This window comes from Cebus imitator, unplaced genomic scaffold (assembly GCF_001604975.1).
Source record: "Cebus imitator isolate Cc_AM_T3 unplaced genomic scaffold, Cebus_imitator-1.0 Scaffold18, whole genome shotgun sequence".
Taxonomy (NCBI): domain Eukaryota; kingdom Metazoa; phylum Chordata; class Mammalia; order Primates; family Cebidae; genus Cebus; species Cebus imitator.
The window spans coordinates 3,260,162-3,279,050 of NW_016107333.1; the positions used below are offsets into that span (position 1 = coordinate 3,260,162).

General features: G+C 38.1%; 1 protein-coding gene across 1 annotated transcript in view; it reads right to left on the minus strand.

Moving 5' to 3' along the window:
- Window positions 1-18,889, minus strand: part of RALGAPB (Ral GTPase activating protein non-catalytic subunit beta) — a 102,162-nt gene that overhangs the window by 7,640 nt on the left and 75,633 nt on the right. Inside the window, exons 22-28 of the mRNA XM_037734420.1 lie at window positions 16,074-16,370; window positions 11,464-11,622; window positions 9,282-9,447; window positions 6,534-6,656; window positions 4,776-4,912; window positions 1,973-2,081; window positions 1,140-1,218 (exon numbers count right to left, since the gene is read on the minus strand). Of these exons, the coding sequence (XP_037590348.1) occupies window positions 1,140-1,218; window positions 1,973-2,081; window positions 4,776-4,912; window positions 6,534-6,656; window positions 9,282-9,447; window positions 11,464-11,622; window positions 16,074-16,370 (1,070 nt within the window). The remainder of the gene's footprint in view (window positions 1-1,139; window positions 1,219-1,972; window positions 2,082-4,775; window positions 4,913-6,533; window positions 6,657-9,281; window positions 9,448-11,463; window positions 11,623-16,073; window positions 16,371-18,889) is intronic.

An 18,889-nucleotide genomic window follows, 5' to 3' on the forward strand; every position in this document is an offset into this window, starting at 1 on the left:
AAAAAAAAAAAAAAAAAATCTTGCTAAAGCACCCAATGTCACTAATCATCAGGGAAATGCAAATCAAAATCTTGATGAGATGGCACTCATCCCAGGTAGGATGGCCATTTTCAAAAAAAAAAAACAAAAGAAAACAAGTGTTGGCGAGAATGTGGAGAAAAGGGAATCCCCTCATATGCTGTTGGTGGAAATATAAACTGGTGCAGCCACTGTGGAAAACAGTAGTGTTCCTCAAAAAATTAAAAATAGAATGTCCATACGATCCAGCAATCCCACTTCAGGGTATATATCCAGATCAACTAAAGCCAGGATCTCAAAGAGATGGCGGCACTGGCATTTTCACTGCAGCATTATCACAACAGCTAAGCCATGGAAGCAACCTAAACATCCATCAATGGACGAACAGATGAGGAAAATGTGGTGTACACATACAATGAAATATTATTCAGTCTTAAAATGGAAATCCTACCATTTGTGACAACATGGATGAGTCTAGAGTACCTTATGCTAAGTATAAGGCAGGCACAAAAAGACAAATTTCATATGATATCACTTATATGATGAATCTAAAATAGTTAGAGAAGCTGAGAGTAGAATGCTAGCTGTCACGAACTGGAAGGAGGGAAAAATGAGGAGGTATTAGCCAAACGATATAAAGTTTCAGTTATGCAAGATAAGTTCTAGAGATCAACAGTACAGCATAGTGGCTATAGCTAATAATACAGTATTGTGTACTTACAAATTTGCTAAGAGGGTAGATCTTATGTTAAGTGTTCTTATCACAAAGTAATAATGAATGAAGTGGGCAGGAGGAAACTTTGGAGATGATAGACATGTTCATGGAATAGACTGTTGTGATGGTTTCATGGATATATACTTATCTCAAAACTCATCAAGTTGTATACATTAAATATGTACAGCTTTTAACATGTCCATCAGTCACACCTAAATAAAGTAGCTTTAAAAAATCCATGCTATAATAATTTGATAACTTTGTACATTACAAACTACTTTCTTTGATCATTTTTCTCTATTTTTATTTCTAATTGTCTACAACTCTTTCATAATTATTTGTTAAGCTACAATCAATATATTAAAATAAAGACATGCTGATAAACTTCAAGCAAATAAGAGTGTACCTCAGTGAAGTGCTACTATTTGCAGTAGTTTCCACACCAGTACTGATCTCTGTCATCAGCTCTGAGAGGGGAAAGTTTTCTGGAAGAAAATGACAGCATTACAATTAATATCTCCCCCATTTTCCCAAACAGATAATAGGAAAACTAATTTTCTAATCTCTTTATGTAAATGAGTGGCAAATAGGACTGTACTGTCCTGAAATATCATCTTAATTAGTTTCTACAAATTAAAAAATTCTCCTTCAAGACATTTTTTAGCTAATTTCATCTAAAGCAAAGAGTTTTTAGAAAAATATGTTCTGTGGTCTTTGAGGGCTTGGTTAAAAAGTAACTATCACACTTTCCCACAAACTCTGGGCTGTATGGGATTCTACACAAAGTATACATTTCTAATGCTCTAACGTTGCCTACGTAAAAATCATAAAAAACTTACCCAGAGCATAATTCTTAAGGACAAATTAAGCTTTATACTAAAACAAGGCAGAAGGTGAAGAGGGGGTAAGTGAAGTGCTTGCCCTTCCCCTTTCCAAAGGTCCTGGGATGACTGAGACCAATTGGCAACAAACCACTGATTGTGATGCCAACATGAATAGCCAAAAGCTTTGTATCTATTAGTCTCATCAAATCTTCACAACTATGAAAAAAGTACCAGGATTTAACAGAGGAGTAATCTAAGGCTTAAAGAAACTGAGTGGTTGGAGCTGGGGGCAAACCCAGGCTTGCTGAGCTCCAGGACTAGCTCCTGGCCACCACACCATGCTTATGTGCCCATTCCTGTAGACATTTAACAAGTCATTGTCATTTTATTTATGGACAGAGTCCTCATACAGTACCTATATCATCATAGCGCTCCACCCAGACTACAGAAACTCTTGTCTCAGGTCCAAGGGGAGGAACAGGGCGACCCTGAGGCAGCTTCCTCAATCTGGAACTGGGACTGAGCTGTATGGAAAGGAAGACGGAGAGCGGGAAAAAATAACAACAACAACAACAACAACAAAACTGGCTTAATAAAACCACCCAGTCATTCATTTATCAAGATGCTCAGTGATACAAGTATCAGGTCATGGAAAAATCACTTTAGGAAAAAGTGTATACATTTGCAACAAAGCTCTTCTTTGGCTCCTGTTCATCAGTCTTAACCTAGGACAAGAAAATGAAGGCTTAAAATTGTCAAAGGAAAAAAATGAAAGGAATACTGAATAATTATAATTTGCATTAATAAAAACAAAATTTACACACAGTATCTTAATGAGGGCTTAAAGGATCTGAGTCTGTCTCTACTAGGGCCAGAGAGCCGTATGCTTCCCCATCACAGCAACATCACCACTTGCCTGGGGATCCTAATCTCTAAAATGTCCCTTAAGCAAGTTATTCCTAGTTCCCAGACTAAATGTCTTCTACTGCAATCTATGCCTAATTCCTTTTTCTCGTCAGTAGAAAGAAAAATAGAGTTGTTCAGGCCTTTGTTACCATGCAGTGTGCTTCTGGCTTCCCGCCATCCTAATCAACTCAAAGTTTCACTATAAGGCCCACAGGACTATGCGGCTCTCCTTTAGCAAACTGGAACTCTGAGCTGCACCTCTTAGCAGAGCTAAGTTTAGGCTAAAGTCCTAATCAGAACTTATGTGTACAGAGGGGAGAATCTCATACTTTAGGTGAATTTTAAAATTAAAACTGCTTTATTAGCACAGAAATAAACATGTCTTTACCAGATGACCAGACTCCATGACGAGTCCCCAGATGCTTTTATCTACTCTGACAGTCACAGAAAATGGCAGGAGCAAGAGATTTCTCCCAAACTAGTGACAGACCTCGGGCCACATTCACAGACTACTTTCTTAGCATCAAAACTCCTAATCAGCTTTGACTTTCTGACTTCTTCCATCTCTGACCTCTAACCCAAGACTTAAAGAGCTCCTGTGATTAGGTCAGGTCTACCTGGAAAATCTCCCTTTTGATTAAGTCAAAATGACCTAATTAAACCCACAGAATTCCTTTGCCAAATAATGTACCATAATCGTGGATATCTTATCATAGTCACAGGAGAGGACATTATACACAGGCAAAGGTCACGGGGGATTATCTTAAAATTTTACCCAACACCCTGACTTTTTTCCTACAATCTTGCTAAACTCACCTCAACAGTTCTAGCGGATTTGAAAAAAAGATTCCTCAGGGTTTTCTACTTACATGATCATGTCATCTGCAAATACATACAGTTTCACCTCTTTGTTTCTAATCTTTATGTACTGTAGCTCCTTTTGTCTTATTTCTCTGTGTAGGCCCTCCTCTACCATGTTGAATGGAAGTGGTGAAAACAGACATCCTTGCCTGGTCCTCCATCTCAGAAGAAAAGCATTCAAGAATAATGTATAATGTGTAAGTATAATCCTAAGCTATAGGTTTTAAGTAGATGCTCTGTATCCACTTGAGAAAGTTCTATTCATAGTTGGCTGAGAACTTTTCTCATAAACGAGTATTGAATTTTTGTCAACTACTTTTTCCCCAATCTACTGAGATAACCATATGATTTTTCTTTTTTCTCTTTTTTAGTTTGTTAAGTGTCTGAAAACTATAGTATAAGTGAGAAATAAAAACATGGTCTTTTATCTGGATTCTGAGGAATAACTATGCTGTCATTCAGAAAATGAGTATAAAGGCAGCTAATCACTGAATACTAGATCTGTCCACAAACAAATCTCAAATAAAAAAAATTTTTAAGTATTAGATTTAGCTAAAATATTGCATTGCCATGCAATACTGACTGCTCATCTCTAAACTGTATTTTGTACAAACCTTTTAAAAACTCCTAATTTTCAAATCAGTCTACTCCAGGGACTATTACACCACCTGGCATTTTTTTCCTAAATCAATTTTAAAGGTAAAAACTTCCCTGTATTCTCTTTGAGGCATATACTTACATTAAAAATAATTTTCACTTTGGAAGAAAGCCAACCTAAAATCCTGCACAATGGAGGAACACCTTTAATCAAGCTGACACTTCCGTCTTTGTTATGATTTGTTCTAAGTCAATCTTCCTACACTTCTGACCTGATCCTGTACTTTTGCTATCACTTATGGGTATCCTTTTCAGTAAAGATGAAGAGACAACATGAGGGTAAACCACAGATAAAGAAGTAACAGTCGATAAGGTCAGAAAAAAGATATAAGCAAAAAGCTCTTCTTGTAGCAGAAGCTGTGTTCCTCACTCAGAATATCTATCCACATACTGAGTTATTCTCCAAAATGTTCCTATTTTTATATGGTCAGACTTGTTTAAGATGAACATTATAAGATTAAAGACAAAAAAACCACGTAGTTACTACAATAACTTTAGCGGATATTCAGGGACAAATTTTAAACCTAGGCTTAAAAAGGAACAGGTGAGAGAGACGGGACCAGAATGGTGAAATCAAGAGAAACTACAAAGGTTGTCTCAGAATGAACTATTTGTTGCAGGCTGAAAAAGAGAAAAAATTGTGAGAATTTTATTTTAAAAAATTACGTTACTAAGGAATCAGTACTCTAATATAATTACTCTCTGGGTTAAAGTTAAAAGCTTTCCAGGCAAGATTCTTTAATTACCCCCATTCCACTACAAAATTTTGGAGACATATCAGCAAAGTAACTTACCCTCTGTGAGGAATTAAGATTGTCTGTATGATTGGGGAAAAGCTCAAGTGTCAGGGATGGCTGTTTCAGAATTCCTGGCATAAGATCCATATTTGAATCACTATCTTGGTCTGAGATGTTACTTTCCAATGAATCAGCTACAGGGTAAATGAAAAAAGCAACTATAATACATATCACTTATTTGGAGCAAGAGTGTTAAAACTAATTATGCTCACCAGTCTCACTTAAGTCACTTAAAGCATTGCTTCTAGAGCAAGAGCTGATGAACTTCAGTATTTTAGGCTTTGCTGGCCATACAGATCTCTTGCATATTCTTCTTTGTATTTTATTTGTAACCCTTTAAGAATGTAAAATCCATTCTTGGCTGCATTTGGCTTGTGCCACTATAGTTTGCCAGCTCCTGCTCTACAGATAACTAAAATAAGACTAGAAAATATTTGACTTTTCAGATGTGGAATGTAATAAATGCCATTATTACTCTCTGAAATATTTTGATTACACATTCAATCACGTAGCATTGTGCCAAATAGGCACTGAGACATCCAGAAGCTACAGCAGACCGAGTTTCTGTGATTAACAGCAATCTGGTTGGAGATAAGCACACAGGAAGTTATCCTCTACCCCATCCAAAAACAAAAACAAAAAACACCAAACCCCAAGTATCAGAAATAGGAGGAAGCTGAACTGGTGCTGGAGTGGGCACATTTGGCATAGGGGATGTTTCACAACAGAAGACAAAGACCCAATTGCAGGAGCTACAGTGAAAGGACAAGGCTCTAGCTCTGGGAGGACTTGTCTGGTACTAACAGGCTAGGCCAGAGAAACCAGGCAGGTATGTCCTCAAAGAGGAAGGACAGGTTCTGGCTTCTGGAATTATAGTAGTAAACCAAAACTTTGACAGGAAGCCCAGTAGCTGCTATAATACAAATCTAAACCATGGAAGGTCCAACCTTCCAGGGATACAGCTGGCCCCAGAGAGTAAGACAGGGAGGGGCCTAGAGTGAGAAATCAAGGGTCAAAGTACAAAGGTTAGGAAGCTACCAAGGTAGGGCACAACAAAAGTCATTAGTCTGGAGATGAGACTGTGAAATCCTGATGTATTGTATTCCATCCTACAAATGATCTCAAAGAAGAAGCTGAAGTTTTCTACCTACTGCCTGACCACCTGCTTGGTCAGACATGAAGAAACAGCCTTAATTTGCAAAAAGCAAAGGTTCTGGGCAAAACAAAACTGTGAGTTCAGACTAAGAAGTAATAATCACTCCCAATCCTTAAAAAGCAAATTCTTGACCACCATCTTTTCTAGGCTACTTAAAAGTTTCTCTTGCTCAGTGTTAGAAGAATGGCCAGATGCTATCATGAGATCCTTCTAAGTTGTAGGATTCTATGTGGTTCCATGCAAAGGCTCTCATATGGAAATAGAGAGTAGGTGGGGGATCACTCGTAATTGGAGAAAGAAATGAACTGGAAAATAAGACTATGTATTGATTAAACTAATTAAAGAATGCAAAATATGGGTTGAAGTGGGATTCCTTCACTATTTAAAGATTATTAGAGGGTCAGTTTGCTTGTCTTTAACTACTTTCTGTAAGAAACTTAAGAGAAGATATCTTGTACTTCTGCATAATCTGTTATAATGCCTTAGAAGCTAGAGAATGCCTCAGATCACTTCAAAATCTCTTCCAATGCAGTAATATCCCACAACCCAGGAATATAAAAATAGATCCTAAAATAGGACCATGCAGAAAATGCTCTTACTTAAGGACTCCACAGGAGAAGGAACCACAAAAGCTATTTCCGTAAGGGCATCAGCATAATACAGCACCTTCTTCTGTCCATTGAAAATGCTAGCTCCAATATCTTCAGAGGGAATCACTTCTTCTAGGAAAAAGAAACTACATTACTGCTTCAAAAAGTAGAAAAAAACCAGTATCATCTTGCTACATGAAATGTTAACTGGCTAATAAAGTGATAAATAAAACATATGTTTCCAACAAGAAGCAATTAGTGTGAAAGAAAATATAATGCTTATTAAATGTCTTTATTTTTAAATCAAAAAATCTTAATTTCATCATTTCTGAAACAGCTATATATCAGACCATTTCTGATTAGCAGGGCTTTTAATTTATGAGGCAGATTAAGGGACCAGTCCTTTGGATCAGGTAGATAAATAATCAAAAGGAAGACCAGCCCAGTCCCTCAGAAGGGAGCTGGGCCAGAGAGGCAAGCAGGCAGAGGCAGAGGCAGAGAGAGAGAAGAGGGAAGAAAGGAGAAAGAAGAAAGAAGCAGCAGCAGCAGCAGCAGCAGCAGCAGAAGCAGCAGGAGGAAGGTGAAGGGGAGGGGAAGGGAGAGAGAGGGAGGAGAGAGAGAGTGCCCATGTGCATGTGGTCTCTGGACTCTTGCTTTCAAGGCATTTCTATCCCTGGTCTCTCTCTATGGCTCCTCATATTGGCCTATGCTCCACCTTCCTCAATGGTCAGTGACATTGTATAAAAACGTACAGGCAGTTTTGGTAATAGTATCTGCTCTAGGCTAGGAAGACTGAATAAACAAAAGAAATGCTCATGAGAGCTATATAGTTCTCAATTAAAATGAACTCAGTGTCCTACCAGTAATACATAAAAGACCAACAATCTGACCAAAATTGGGCAGGGAAATGAGCCAGTACTTCTCAGGAAATAAAAATATGATAAGATATGCTCAACCATTATTGAAAGTTAAAAATTTCTCACCTAAAAATCTGGAAGATACTTAATGCTGGTGAAGGTACGGCAAATAGAAAGCTTAAACCAGAGGTTAGCAAACTTTTTCTGTAAAGGACCATACAGTTAATGTTTTAGGTGTGGTAGGAAGGTCTTTGCCACAGCTACTCAATTCTGCCATTGTAGCATGAAAGCTGTTGTCATAGACAATGTGTAAAATGGAGTGTGATCGAGTTCCAATAAAACTTTATTTACAAAAACAGGAATGAGCTTTAGTTTTCTGACTCCTAGTGTGGACTCCAGGCAGGCACTTTATATCTGCTGTAGCAGACGCTGTGGTCACTATCCCAACAGCCACTCTATTCACCCCTGTTCTGCAGCAGGCAAGATGTGCAGGTGGGACTGATCCAATACTAGTTCTATCCTGTCTGTATCTCTCCACCAGAGTCATTCTATCTTTCTTGCCATAAGGACAGGCTTGGGATAGTCCAATTGCTATGTAGTTCTGGATTTGGGGAGGAGGGGGTTCTGAGATCTAGCTAATCTATCCTCTTCAGGCTGCTGTGGTATGTGGATGTAAAGTCTGGAATTGCCTTTCTGCGCTATTAGAGAAGCCAAGCTGGGGAAAAGTCAAAATACAGAGAGCAAAGCTAAAGGAAAGTTGAAAGAAATAAAACAGGAATGCTGATCAAATGACACCAAAAACTTAACTAACCTCTGGAATTTTCAGTTACATGGGCAATAAATAACCTTCAAAATCTAAGGCAGTTTGGGTCATGTTTTCTGATACTTGCAACCATAAGTATCCAACTGACATACTTATCAAAATGAAAAACGTGCACTGGACATAGGCATTAACCACTTTAGAGAAGTAATATTAATTTTCCAGTGACCTCAGGAACCCAGGAACAGAAAGCATTAGCCAGCTGGGGCAAAGGTCTTAAGTTTAAATTTATACTTCCTCTGGTATGTGTTATACTGATTAGTTTCTCAGAATGGGCAAAAATTCTCAGAGATGATTAGCTGTTTACCACAAAGGTTTTGGTATAATATTCCAAGAATGTAACCTTTAAATGTGACTCTTTTGACAGCCACAGTTGATAAAACAGACTGGTTAATAGAAAACTACTTATTAGACAAAACATGCTTGTTAGGAAGCTGTATCGTTTTGTATGGATGACCGATATTTATTACAGCATTTGTATAGAAAACTGAATCTTACTCATATTACAAAAAAGGAAATTATCAGCATGGTAATAAGCCAGTCATTTTGTGTTAATTAACTCTATCATTACGTGTATATGTATCTTTCATACACACTGAAAATGTCTAGAAGAATATATAAACTATTATTAAGTTACCCTATCAGGACTGGGATTAGGGTAAGGATCATTTTCCTTTATGTACTTCTATTTGTCTGTTTGGTTTTTTGCTTTTTAGACAGGGAGTTGCTCTGTCACCCAGGCTGGAATGCGGTGGCATGATCATAGCTCCAGCTCCTGGCCCCAAGTGATCTTCCCACCTCAGCTTCCTGAGCAGGTAGGACTACAAGTGCATGCCCCCTCAAGCCTAGCAAATGTTTCCATTTTTTGCAGAGATGGTGCCTCGCTATGTTGCCCAGGCTGCTCTTGAACTCCCAGCCTCAGCCAATCTTCCCACCTTGGCTTTCCAAAGACAGGCATAAGCCACTGTACCGAGGCTGGTTTTGTGTTTTTAACAAGACTATAAATCATAGTAAAGGGGGGAAATAATCAAGACTAACAAAACAAGAGACAATTGACATATGAAACATTGTGAGTTTTACCTTGTTGAGATCCTTCACCATCATCACAACAATTAATAGACCAACTGGTGGAAACATGCCCAGTCCAACCAGGGTGTCTGCCCACATCAACTGACCAGCCAAGGGAAAGCAAAAATTCTAGGAAATGGGGCTGAACAGTTCTGGAAGACTCCACATTCTTTAAAATCTGAAATACATACCAATCATCAGCTATAATGAAGGAAACAAAAGAACATATCAAAATAAATCTTCATAAAAATTGGTTAGCCTTTGAAGCTTCTGACAAATCATGTCCAAGCTCAGCATAAACTTAAGGATATATCGCTATAGAGAAAAATGCATTCTGATTTAGACAGATTTGGATTGGCTGAGACTTGGGCAAGTTTTTTAACCCCACTGCCTCAGTTTCTTAATTCATAAAGTGGAGATAATAATAATGGTTGTGAAGTAATGCAAGTAAAGCTCTGAGCTCTCTTCCTGGCAAAACAATTACTGAACGAGGCATGTTTACTAACAGACACTGTGTCCCTGCCTTCACAGAGTTTACTGTCTGGTTAGTGAAAAATATTACACAGGTATGCAATTACTTAATTATAGATCTTGAAAAATGCTATAAAACCTACTAAAATTCAATAAACATGTGTAATTAATAAATGGGTATGAAAATATCCTTTTCTTAGGCCAAAGAAGAGAATTCCAGGAAAAATGAAGTGACCAGAAAGTTCTCTCCTCTTCACTAAGCACTAATGTAATGTGTGGGCTTTCGATAGGCCTCACCAAGAGTCCCTCATTCTAAAACAGTGATTCTCATCTGGGGTGATTTTACTCTTCAGTGGACATCCAACACTTGGAGACATTTTTGGTTGTCATAACTGGTGAGGCACACTACAAATATCTTGTGGTAGAGGCCAAAGATGCTGCTAAATATTCTAAAATACACAGGACAGTCCCCACAACAAAGAACTTATCCGGCCCAAGATGGCAATAGTGCTGCTCTTGAAAAATTCACTTCTAAAGAAAGGAAAACAAGGAATTCCTTTCCAAATTAAAAACGAAAGGGGGAGGGTTGGAGAGCAGGGTATATCAAAATCATCTGGGAAACCTCCTAAAAATAAGGTTCTCTTCGCCTGCTCTAGACCTTCTACACTAAAATCAGTGAAGGCAGAATCCTGGAATCACTATTTCTAAAAATTCCTCCAAATGACTGTGATGCAGCCAGTCCACAGATCACTGATGTCATTCACACAATGCTAATCTATGCCAAGATCCTACAGAGGCCTGTGAAAGTCAAAATATAGGAAGCTACATCCATTGCATCTAAACCCACTGCAAGTCATTGCAAGGTCATCACCTCTTAAACACAAAACCAGTCTCTTTAGACGTGAACCCATGTAGTTTACCCATATCCCTTCATATTCTTATGAGTGCCAAGAAACTGACTTAACAACCACTTCTAGTTATTGCAATTCAAATTTTCACCTAGAAGTAATACTTTTAAATAAACAATTTCTGAAAATTTAGTCAAGAAGCAATAAGTGAATCAAATGCAACTTGCGTGCCACTTGCTGGCAGCCAGAAATTAATCTTAATCTACCCTGTGGCTAGGGAAGGCAGGTCTGAGACATTCCAAAGGAGGTCTCAGGAAATATTCCTTGATTCCTAGTCACCCTCAGCTTCTAAAAACCTAAGGAAACTGAACTGGGTTAAGAAGTGCCTCAAGGGTTTATGTCTTCTTCTTGTACAGGTAGGAGAAAAGTGGCTTCATTATTCTCATACAAACAATGCACTGACTTACTTCAAAACAGATTCCCAATCTCTATAATTAATCCAATTTTACTGAGGTTCAGCATGGTAATAAGCCAGTCATTTTGCCACCAATAGTTCATAAACTAATCTAACAGTGCTTGACATGATAGCTCATACCCTACAGTTCAATATTTTTTATCCACTCACTAATCAATGTTATTTCTGTAAACCAATGAGAATTCCTAAAAAACTTTTGTTCTGCTCTACTGACTCACCCTTTTTATCTTTAAACACGTGAGCCCCTCCTTTGTTCCTGGAAGCACTCTCCAGCATTTCCCAGGCTGCAGTCCTCAATTTTGGCTCAAACTCTCCATATTAATTTTGCCTCATTTATTTTCTTTAGATGTATAAATTTATAGCACAAAAAATTACCAAAAAATAATTTCATAATTCTTACCTCTTGGTTCGTTTTCTGACCTGGCTTCATATAGAAAATAAAAACTGTGTCAAAAGGACGACATGGCAAGAGATCCAGATACCCAATGTCATCAAAAAACCCCGGTATCGTGGAATCAAGTGCAATAAGGTGAGGAGGTAGACGACTATTTGGAGGTTCCTGCCACCAAAAGTAGAAAGGAGCAATTACTACCTATTTTCACTGTTGTAATTATAAAAACAGTACTTGCTCATGGTTTAATAAAAATTAAATTTAAAAATACAGAATGGTAGGAATAAACACAACCATAATCTTCAAGAAATTATTTAACATATTTCCTTTTAGTTCTTTTATTTGCCTTTTTTAAAATTAAAGACAACTGAGATTATATGTGTATATAAATTTGAATCCTGTTTTCTCTATAATATTGTGCTTTCCAGAACTTACTTTTAATATACGTTTTTTCTCATTCATGGTCTAGCTACTTTGGAAGACGGTTTGGCCGTTTCTTACAAAGCCAAACATAGGCTTACCATGCAATGCAGTAACTGCACACCTTGGTATTTTCCCACATACATCCACACAAAAGCATGCACACAAATGTTTACAGCAGTTTTATTCATAATAACCAAAATGTACAAGCAACCAAGATGTTTTTCTTTTTTTTTTTTTGAGACGGAGTTTCGCTTGTTACCCAGGCTGGAGTGCAATGGCACGATCTCGGCTCACCGCAACCTCCGCCTCCTGGGTTCAGGCAATTCTCCTGCCTCAGCCGCCTGAGTAGCTGGGATTACAGGCACGTGCCACCATGCCCAGCTAATTTTTTGTAGTTTTAGTAGAGACGGGTTTCACCATGTTGACCAGGATGGTCTCGATCTCTTGACCTCATGATCCACCCGCCTCGGCCTCCCAAAGTGCTGGGATTACAGGCGTGAGCCACCGCGCCCGGCCCCAAGATGTTTTTCAATAGGTGAATGGATAAATCAACTGTGGTACATCCATACAATGGAGTACTATTCAGCAATAAAGAGAAATAAACCATCGAGTCAAAAAGACATATGAAGGAACCTTAAATGCATATTGATAAAAGTGAAAAAAGCCAGTGTGACAGGACTACATACTGTATGATTCCAAATATATGACATTCTGAAAAAGGTACAACTATAGAGAAACGGTACAAAGACCAGTGGTTGATATGGGTTGAGTGGGGAGTGAGGAGGGAGGGATGAAGAGGTGGAGTAAAGTGGATTTTTAGGGCAGTAAAACAATTTGTATAACACTGTAATGATGGACACATGTCATTACACACTTGTCAAACCCCAGAGACCTGTACAGCACAGAGTGAACCCTATTATAAATCACCAACTTCAGTCAGCAACGCACCAACATAGGTTCATCAATCATAACAAATACATCATATCAATGCAAGGTGTTGGTAACGGGAAACTGGGCTGTGGGGAAGGTGTATGACAGCTCTACCCTTTCTGCCAATTGTTCTGAAAACCTAAATCTTCTCTAACACAATTAAGTCTACAAATTTTTCAAAAATGCATTTTTGTTTTGTTTTCCTCTTAAACCCCTATCTTCTTTGAGATCTTGATCTTGCCAAACAAGGTTTTGCTAACCACAGTGTCTTTTAGGAAAGCATCCTCCAGAGAAAGCAAGAATGATTGTCTTTCACACTGGCAAGGATTGTGAGCCTAGTCTTCTAGTCAATTACATAACATTCCTAGCAAGGTTTATGGCAATATTCTATAAAAGACATTAATATTTCTGCAGTCAAACCGAAGTGTATTCACACTAAGTGACATAAAATTGCAAATGGCCTTATGTCAGTTTAGGTCCAACTTTGCCACTAAGTGAATTTACTACAAATATATAAAAAATTTTCCAGTTTTCAGTTTTTACTGTGAAATCATGGATAAGGAATTGTGGACCTCAAGCATGCTGCAATACACCTTATAGGCCAGAATATCCTCATCTTTTTTTTTTTTTTTAAATAAGGTATTTCCTCAGCTTGTTCTTCTGTATGATCTTCTAATCCAGGAATATAACATACACATATTTTGTATCTCTTAATAATTTTTAAAAGTTTCCTCCTCTAGGTCTTGTACATAGTTTGTTAAGGTAACTTTTGTCAGTATTACAGCTGTAAATGGTGCATTTTTGCATTGTATTTTTAAGTGAATATCATAATCATTAATTTTTGTACTTTTTTGTATGGCAATCTTAACTCTCATTTATTTTAAATATTTTATTGATTTTCTTATGGTTGTCTAACTAGGAGTCATATTACCTACAAACTGCCTTCTAATTTCCAATGATTTTTACCTCTTAGTTTAACATTTCATTGACTTTCCTCATTTTGATACTGTACTGTCATTATATAAGAATTTGTCATCGTGGGAAGGTCGTCATATCTTTATTTTGCAATTTTCTGCTAATCTATAATTATTTAAAACTAGAAAGTTTAAAAAACTGCATTGGCTAAGAAATTCTCATTGTTAAATAGTCATCAAGGTGGATAACCCTTACCTCTGATTTTAACAAAAGATTCCTCTGGTTTACTCCTGTGTTATTTACAGAAATCTTTTAAAGTAAGAACCTACACTAGTAGTGCTTAGTTTGTATTTTTTAAAAATCAGAATATATTTTCCAGTAAATACTAACTTACTGTTTCATTGACTGACCTGCTAATAGGAACAAATTATTTTCTTAATAGCTTTATTAATATTTCCCAATAATTAGTTGTTGAGTTCCTGACATAAACCTTACTTGATCATGGTAGACAATTCACTTAACATGCTATTAATTCAGAATTCAGTTTGCTTAGCATTCCCTTTAATTCTTTTGTACATATATTCATAAGTAAGACTGGTTTGTAGTTTTGTATGTATGAGCTATCAGGTTTAAGTTATTAGAAATATGCTAAGGTTCATAAAATAAACCAGGTAACTTCCTTTTTCCTATGTTCTCATGCAGATGAGAAAGCATGAGAATTACTTCCTCAAAAGCTTAAAAGTTTCAACTAGAATAGATAACAAGAGTGGAAAACTATAAACTCAGAGACAAGGCTATTAGGGCCTTTCTTGTCTCCCTGCAGTCCATAGGAAGCATTAATTTTCTTTTATTATATTTTTATTTACTGCTTCTACTCTGTTCAATTTTCTCCACTAGAAATATCTCTAATCATTTGCAGGCTATGCCTTTTTTCTTTGCCTTCCATATTTACCACTATAGTTCTTACAATTTTCCTCTCTCTGCTCTTTTATTCTGCATTTTAAGTTTTTATGTTCATATGCTGCATCAAACTCAATTTTCTACAGTGAAAAATATTTTCCCTCTACATGCTGAAATATGAAATCAAACAGCAATGTCTCCCTACTTTCCTACAAAGTTAAATGGCCTGTAACCAGGTAGTTCCTAGGGAGTAAGCGCATGGGACAACTTACAGAATAAGCAACTTCTTGCTTGGCAATCTTCAGTTGTACTTTTCAAAACAAATAGGACTTACAATAGACTCCAAGTCCACCTCCAAACAAGTTATTTCACATTTTTGAGCCTCTATGTCCACATCCATAAAACAGGAATAGCATCCCTTGTCTTGTAAATTTTTTTGTTTTCCAAGAGACAGGGTCTCACTCTGTCAACCACACTGGAGTGGAGTGGAGTGACCATAACTCACTGTAACCTGGAACTCTTGGGCTCAAGCAATCCTCATGCCTCAGACTCCTGAGACACTAGGACTATACGCATGCCACCACACCCAACTAATTTTTAAAAACAATTTTTTTGTAGAGATGGGATCTCGCTATGTTGCCCAGGCTGGTCTTGAACTCCTGGTTTCAAGTGATCCTCCTGCCTTGGCCTCCCAAAGTGCTGGATTATAGGCATGAGCCACTGCACCTGGCTGTAAAATTGTTTGAAGGCTAATGGAATTAAGAATAATGGCAATATTATAGCCTGGCTTACTTTGTGCTAAATACTATACCAAGTATCTTCCACAAGTTAACACATTTAATCTTCACATGATCAATGAGATGAACACTTTTATCATCCTCACTTTACAGATGATGAGGAACTAAGACAAGGTAACTAACTGACCAAAGACCACCTAGCTGGCAAGCAGTGATTCCAGGACATAAAGCCAGATAGTTTGATCTCACAAACTGGACAACTTAAGAAGTGCTTGGCTTACAAATACTACAGTATTAACTTCATTCCTTTTTAAACGTGGCATGAAAGAGCAAAGTAAATTGCAGCTTATATTTTTAGTAATAACACTTACTAAGGGAAGATTTTTAACATTCTTTTTCTAATTACGTATAGATTTCATTTATCTGTATAATATGGGTCCTGCGTTATCTAGGAAAATTCAAAGTTAGATGTATTATCAAAGTAGTCCCCGCAGACAGAAGAACTCTGAATGCATTCATGGGGTGACCTATCCTGTACCACAAACTATAACCTACAGCAGCACAAAGTTTCATTTATTTGTATGCAGGGTAAAATTTTAACCAGTTTTTTTTTTTTTTTTTAATTTGCTTCTATCCTCATAAAAATATTTTAGTTCTTGTCAGCTGCACATTAACTTGTGAATATATTTATTCATAAAAGTTCACGAAAATTACCTTCAATGCTTCTAAGGACAAAAATCCAAAGTGTGAGAGGAAAAGGCGGGCTGTCTGGAATTCCTGGGCAGGAGGCGGTGGCTTGCAATCCGTAACTGGGTCAGGAAAACTTCTCTTCTGCAATTCCTCCTCACTCTGTTGCTCAAGGTGTATTTCATAAGCAATCTGCTGGGCCATGCCACTCCTTAATTTTTCATGTCTTTCTTCTAACTGAAATAAACCAGATGTTTCATTTTTTGAAACTATTATCAAACTAACAAGGCCAATCTTAACTTTTTTTATTTTTGAGACAGGGGTCTCTCTCTGTTGACCAAGCTGTTCTTGAACTCCTGGGCTCAAGTGATCCTCCTGCCTAAGGCTCCCAAAGTGCTAAGATTACAGGCATGAGCCCCAATGCACCTAAGTCAATCTTAATTTTAAAATAAAAATAAAGGTACAAGCAAAAAAGAAATTGAAGATAATTTTCAGTGATGAATATTGTGACTCAGTTCAATATAGAGTATACAATTAAGCAAACATGGTTCAAGGTTAAAACAAATGCCAAAAGAACTTCCCTATACCATCAACAATTGCTCTTTCATGTCTTCACTGTAAATGAAAACATTCAGTCTCTGTTCCCCTTCAAATAGGCAAGAAAGGGGGCAGGGGCAGAGCTGTTGCTCCCACCCCTCCCTTCCAGATCACTGTCCATCTTTATTCACCCTGACATGCTCTTTACGTTTTGAAATCCTCTTCCATATGGATGACATAACTGTACTCTTAGAGACTCCTCCCACCTTTCCTCTTTTCCTTCCATCAATCCTTGTTTAAAATTCCATCCCCTGATGAGTGATGATCCTTCTAACAACCTGGCTCAGAATTCTACAAGCTCCTTAGCCTTCACAACTTTGGCCATCCATGAAAACAAACTTGAATCTGAGCTGTGCTCTGCTTTCCAGGGCTGTAAGTCTGAAATTCACTCTCCAATCATAAGTGCCCTTGTGCGGCTCCTATCCCTTCCCTCCCTAAGCTAGTGCTCTACCGTCACTATGGCCCACTCAACCTCTCCCCCTGCTTTCCCAACCCATTAGCAACCTTCTGGCTTCATCTACTTCCCAACTAAGCCAAAGCCCCCCATATCTAACAGCTAAATACCCTCTCCTTCAGCACATTAAATGGCTGTGTTGAACCTTCTCCTTCCAAACGTCCATATCTGTGAATCTCCACACTAAATTCTTTACTTATGCTCCCAGATCCCAAGGACTTTTGAAGAAAGCCAGCAGAGTGAGTTAACTTCACTATAGACACTATACTTAACCTCGGCTGGACTGCCCGGTAATTCTTAAGAATTGTCTTGGATCCCCTATTACACTACCAAGAACCAGAATTACAATTTTCATAAGATTCTTCAATTACCCTCCTTTCCTCTCTAAATGTCTCTAAACCTTCACCTACTCTCTCCTTCTGTCTTAGAAGTTCCTTTCTCTAGACTAGACTTGATCCTACTGCCTCTATTACTTGTAAGTTCCACTGCCCATCTTACAGTGTTAGCCAGACCCCTCTCTACTGGTTCCTTCCTTTCAAGCTATAAGCATGTTCATATTCTCATCCTTGAATGTAAAAAAATATTAAAAACTAGCCTTTTCTGGCCAGGTTTGATAGCTCACGCCTATAATCTCAGCACTTTGGGAGGCCAAGGCGGGCGGATCGCCTCAGCCAGGCATGGTGGCGGGCGCCTGTAATCCCAGCTACTTGAGAGGCTGAGGCAGAAGAATTGCTTAAATCTGGGAGGCAGAGGTTGCAGTGAGCCAAAAACGCCCAGTTACACTCCGGCCTAGACAACAATATCGAAACTCTGTCTCAAAAAAAAAAAAACAACAAAAAAAACTAGCCTTTCTTTCCTTAATGAGGCCATTTCCTCAAGCTATAATATTACCCATTACCCTTCCCTTTACTGTTAACAGTATAGTTTCTATTCACTGCCTGTCCCTCAATACATTCACTCTCCAGTCCTTTGAACTCTGCCTCCTACTATACACACCTGTTCTCAAAGGTCACCTACAATTTCATGCCAAAATCCAGGGGACTTTTTCTATTCCTTCTTCTCCCTGATCTCTCCAGCACTGGAGTGTGGCCCTTCCTCCATTCCTGCTCTTCTATTCTCTCATGTCCTGACATACCTCTGTCCTCAACTTCTTAAAATTCTTCTCCCCTGACCTAAGAGGCCAATTATCTAATTAACTCTCTAAATTAATCTAAAGACAAATAAATTTTTCCCATCTTCCCCAAACTATCCTCTTCCTAATGTCTATATTTCTGTAAATGGCACTGATATCTCTTTGTCACTCAAGCTCAAAATCTAAAATTCTTTGGCTCTTTTCCTTCCCTCATCAATTCAAGAGTGCTTGGATCTATCTCCACAATACATTTTATATATTAAACTTTCATATCAGTGAAACAGTCCTTCCTTTCTTATAAGGACTTGGATTGTCATAATAGTCTCTGAACTGGTCTTCCTTCACCAAATAACTATACTACCAGAGTCTGATCATGTCACTGCTTTACTGAAACCTACCATGAACAGCCAGGCAGCCCAGTGACACCTCTCTCTAAGAGATGTGCAGTTCCTTTTGATCAGCCGCAATCTGTATTTGTCTGAAATATGGTAACCTCCTGGATGACAGAGACCCTTGTCATCTTAAGAATCAACAACACTGGCCGGGCGTGGTGGCTCAAGCCTGTAATCCCAGCACTTTGGGAGGCTGAGGCGGGTGGATCACAAGGTCAAGAGATCGAGACCATCCTGGTCAACATGGTGAAACCCCGTCTCTACTAAA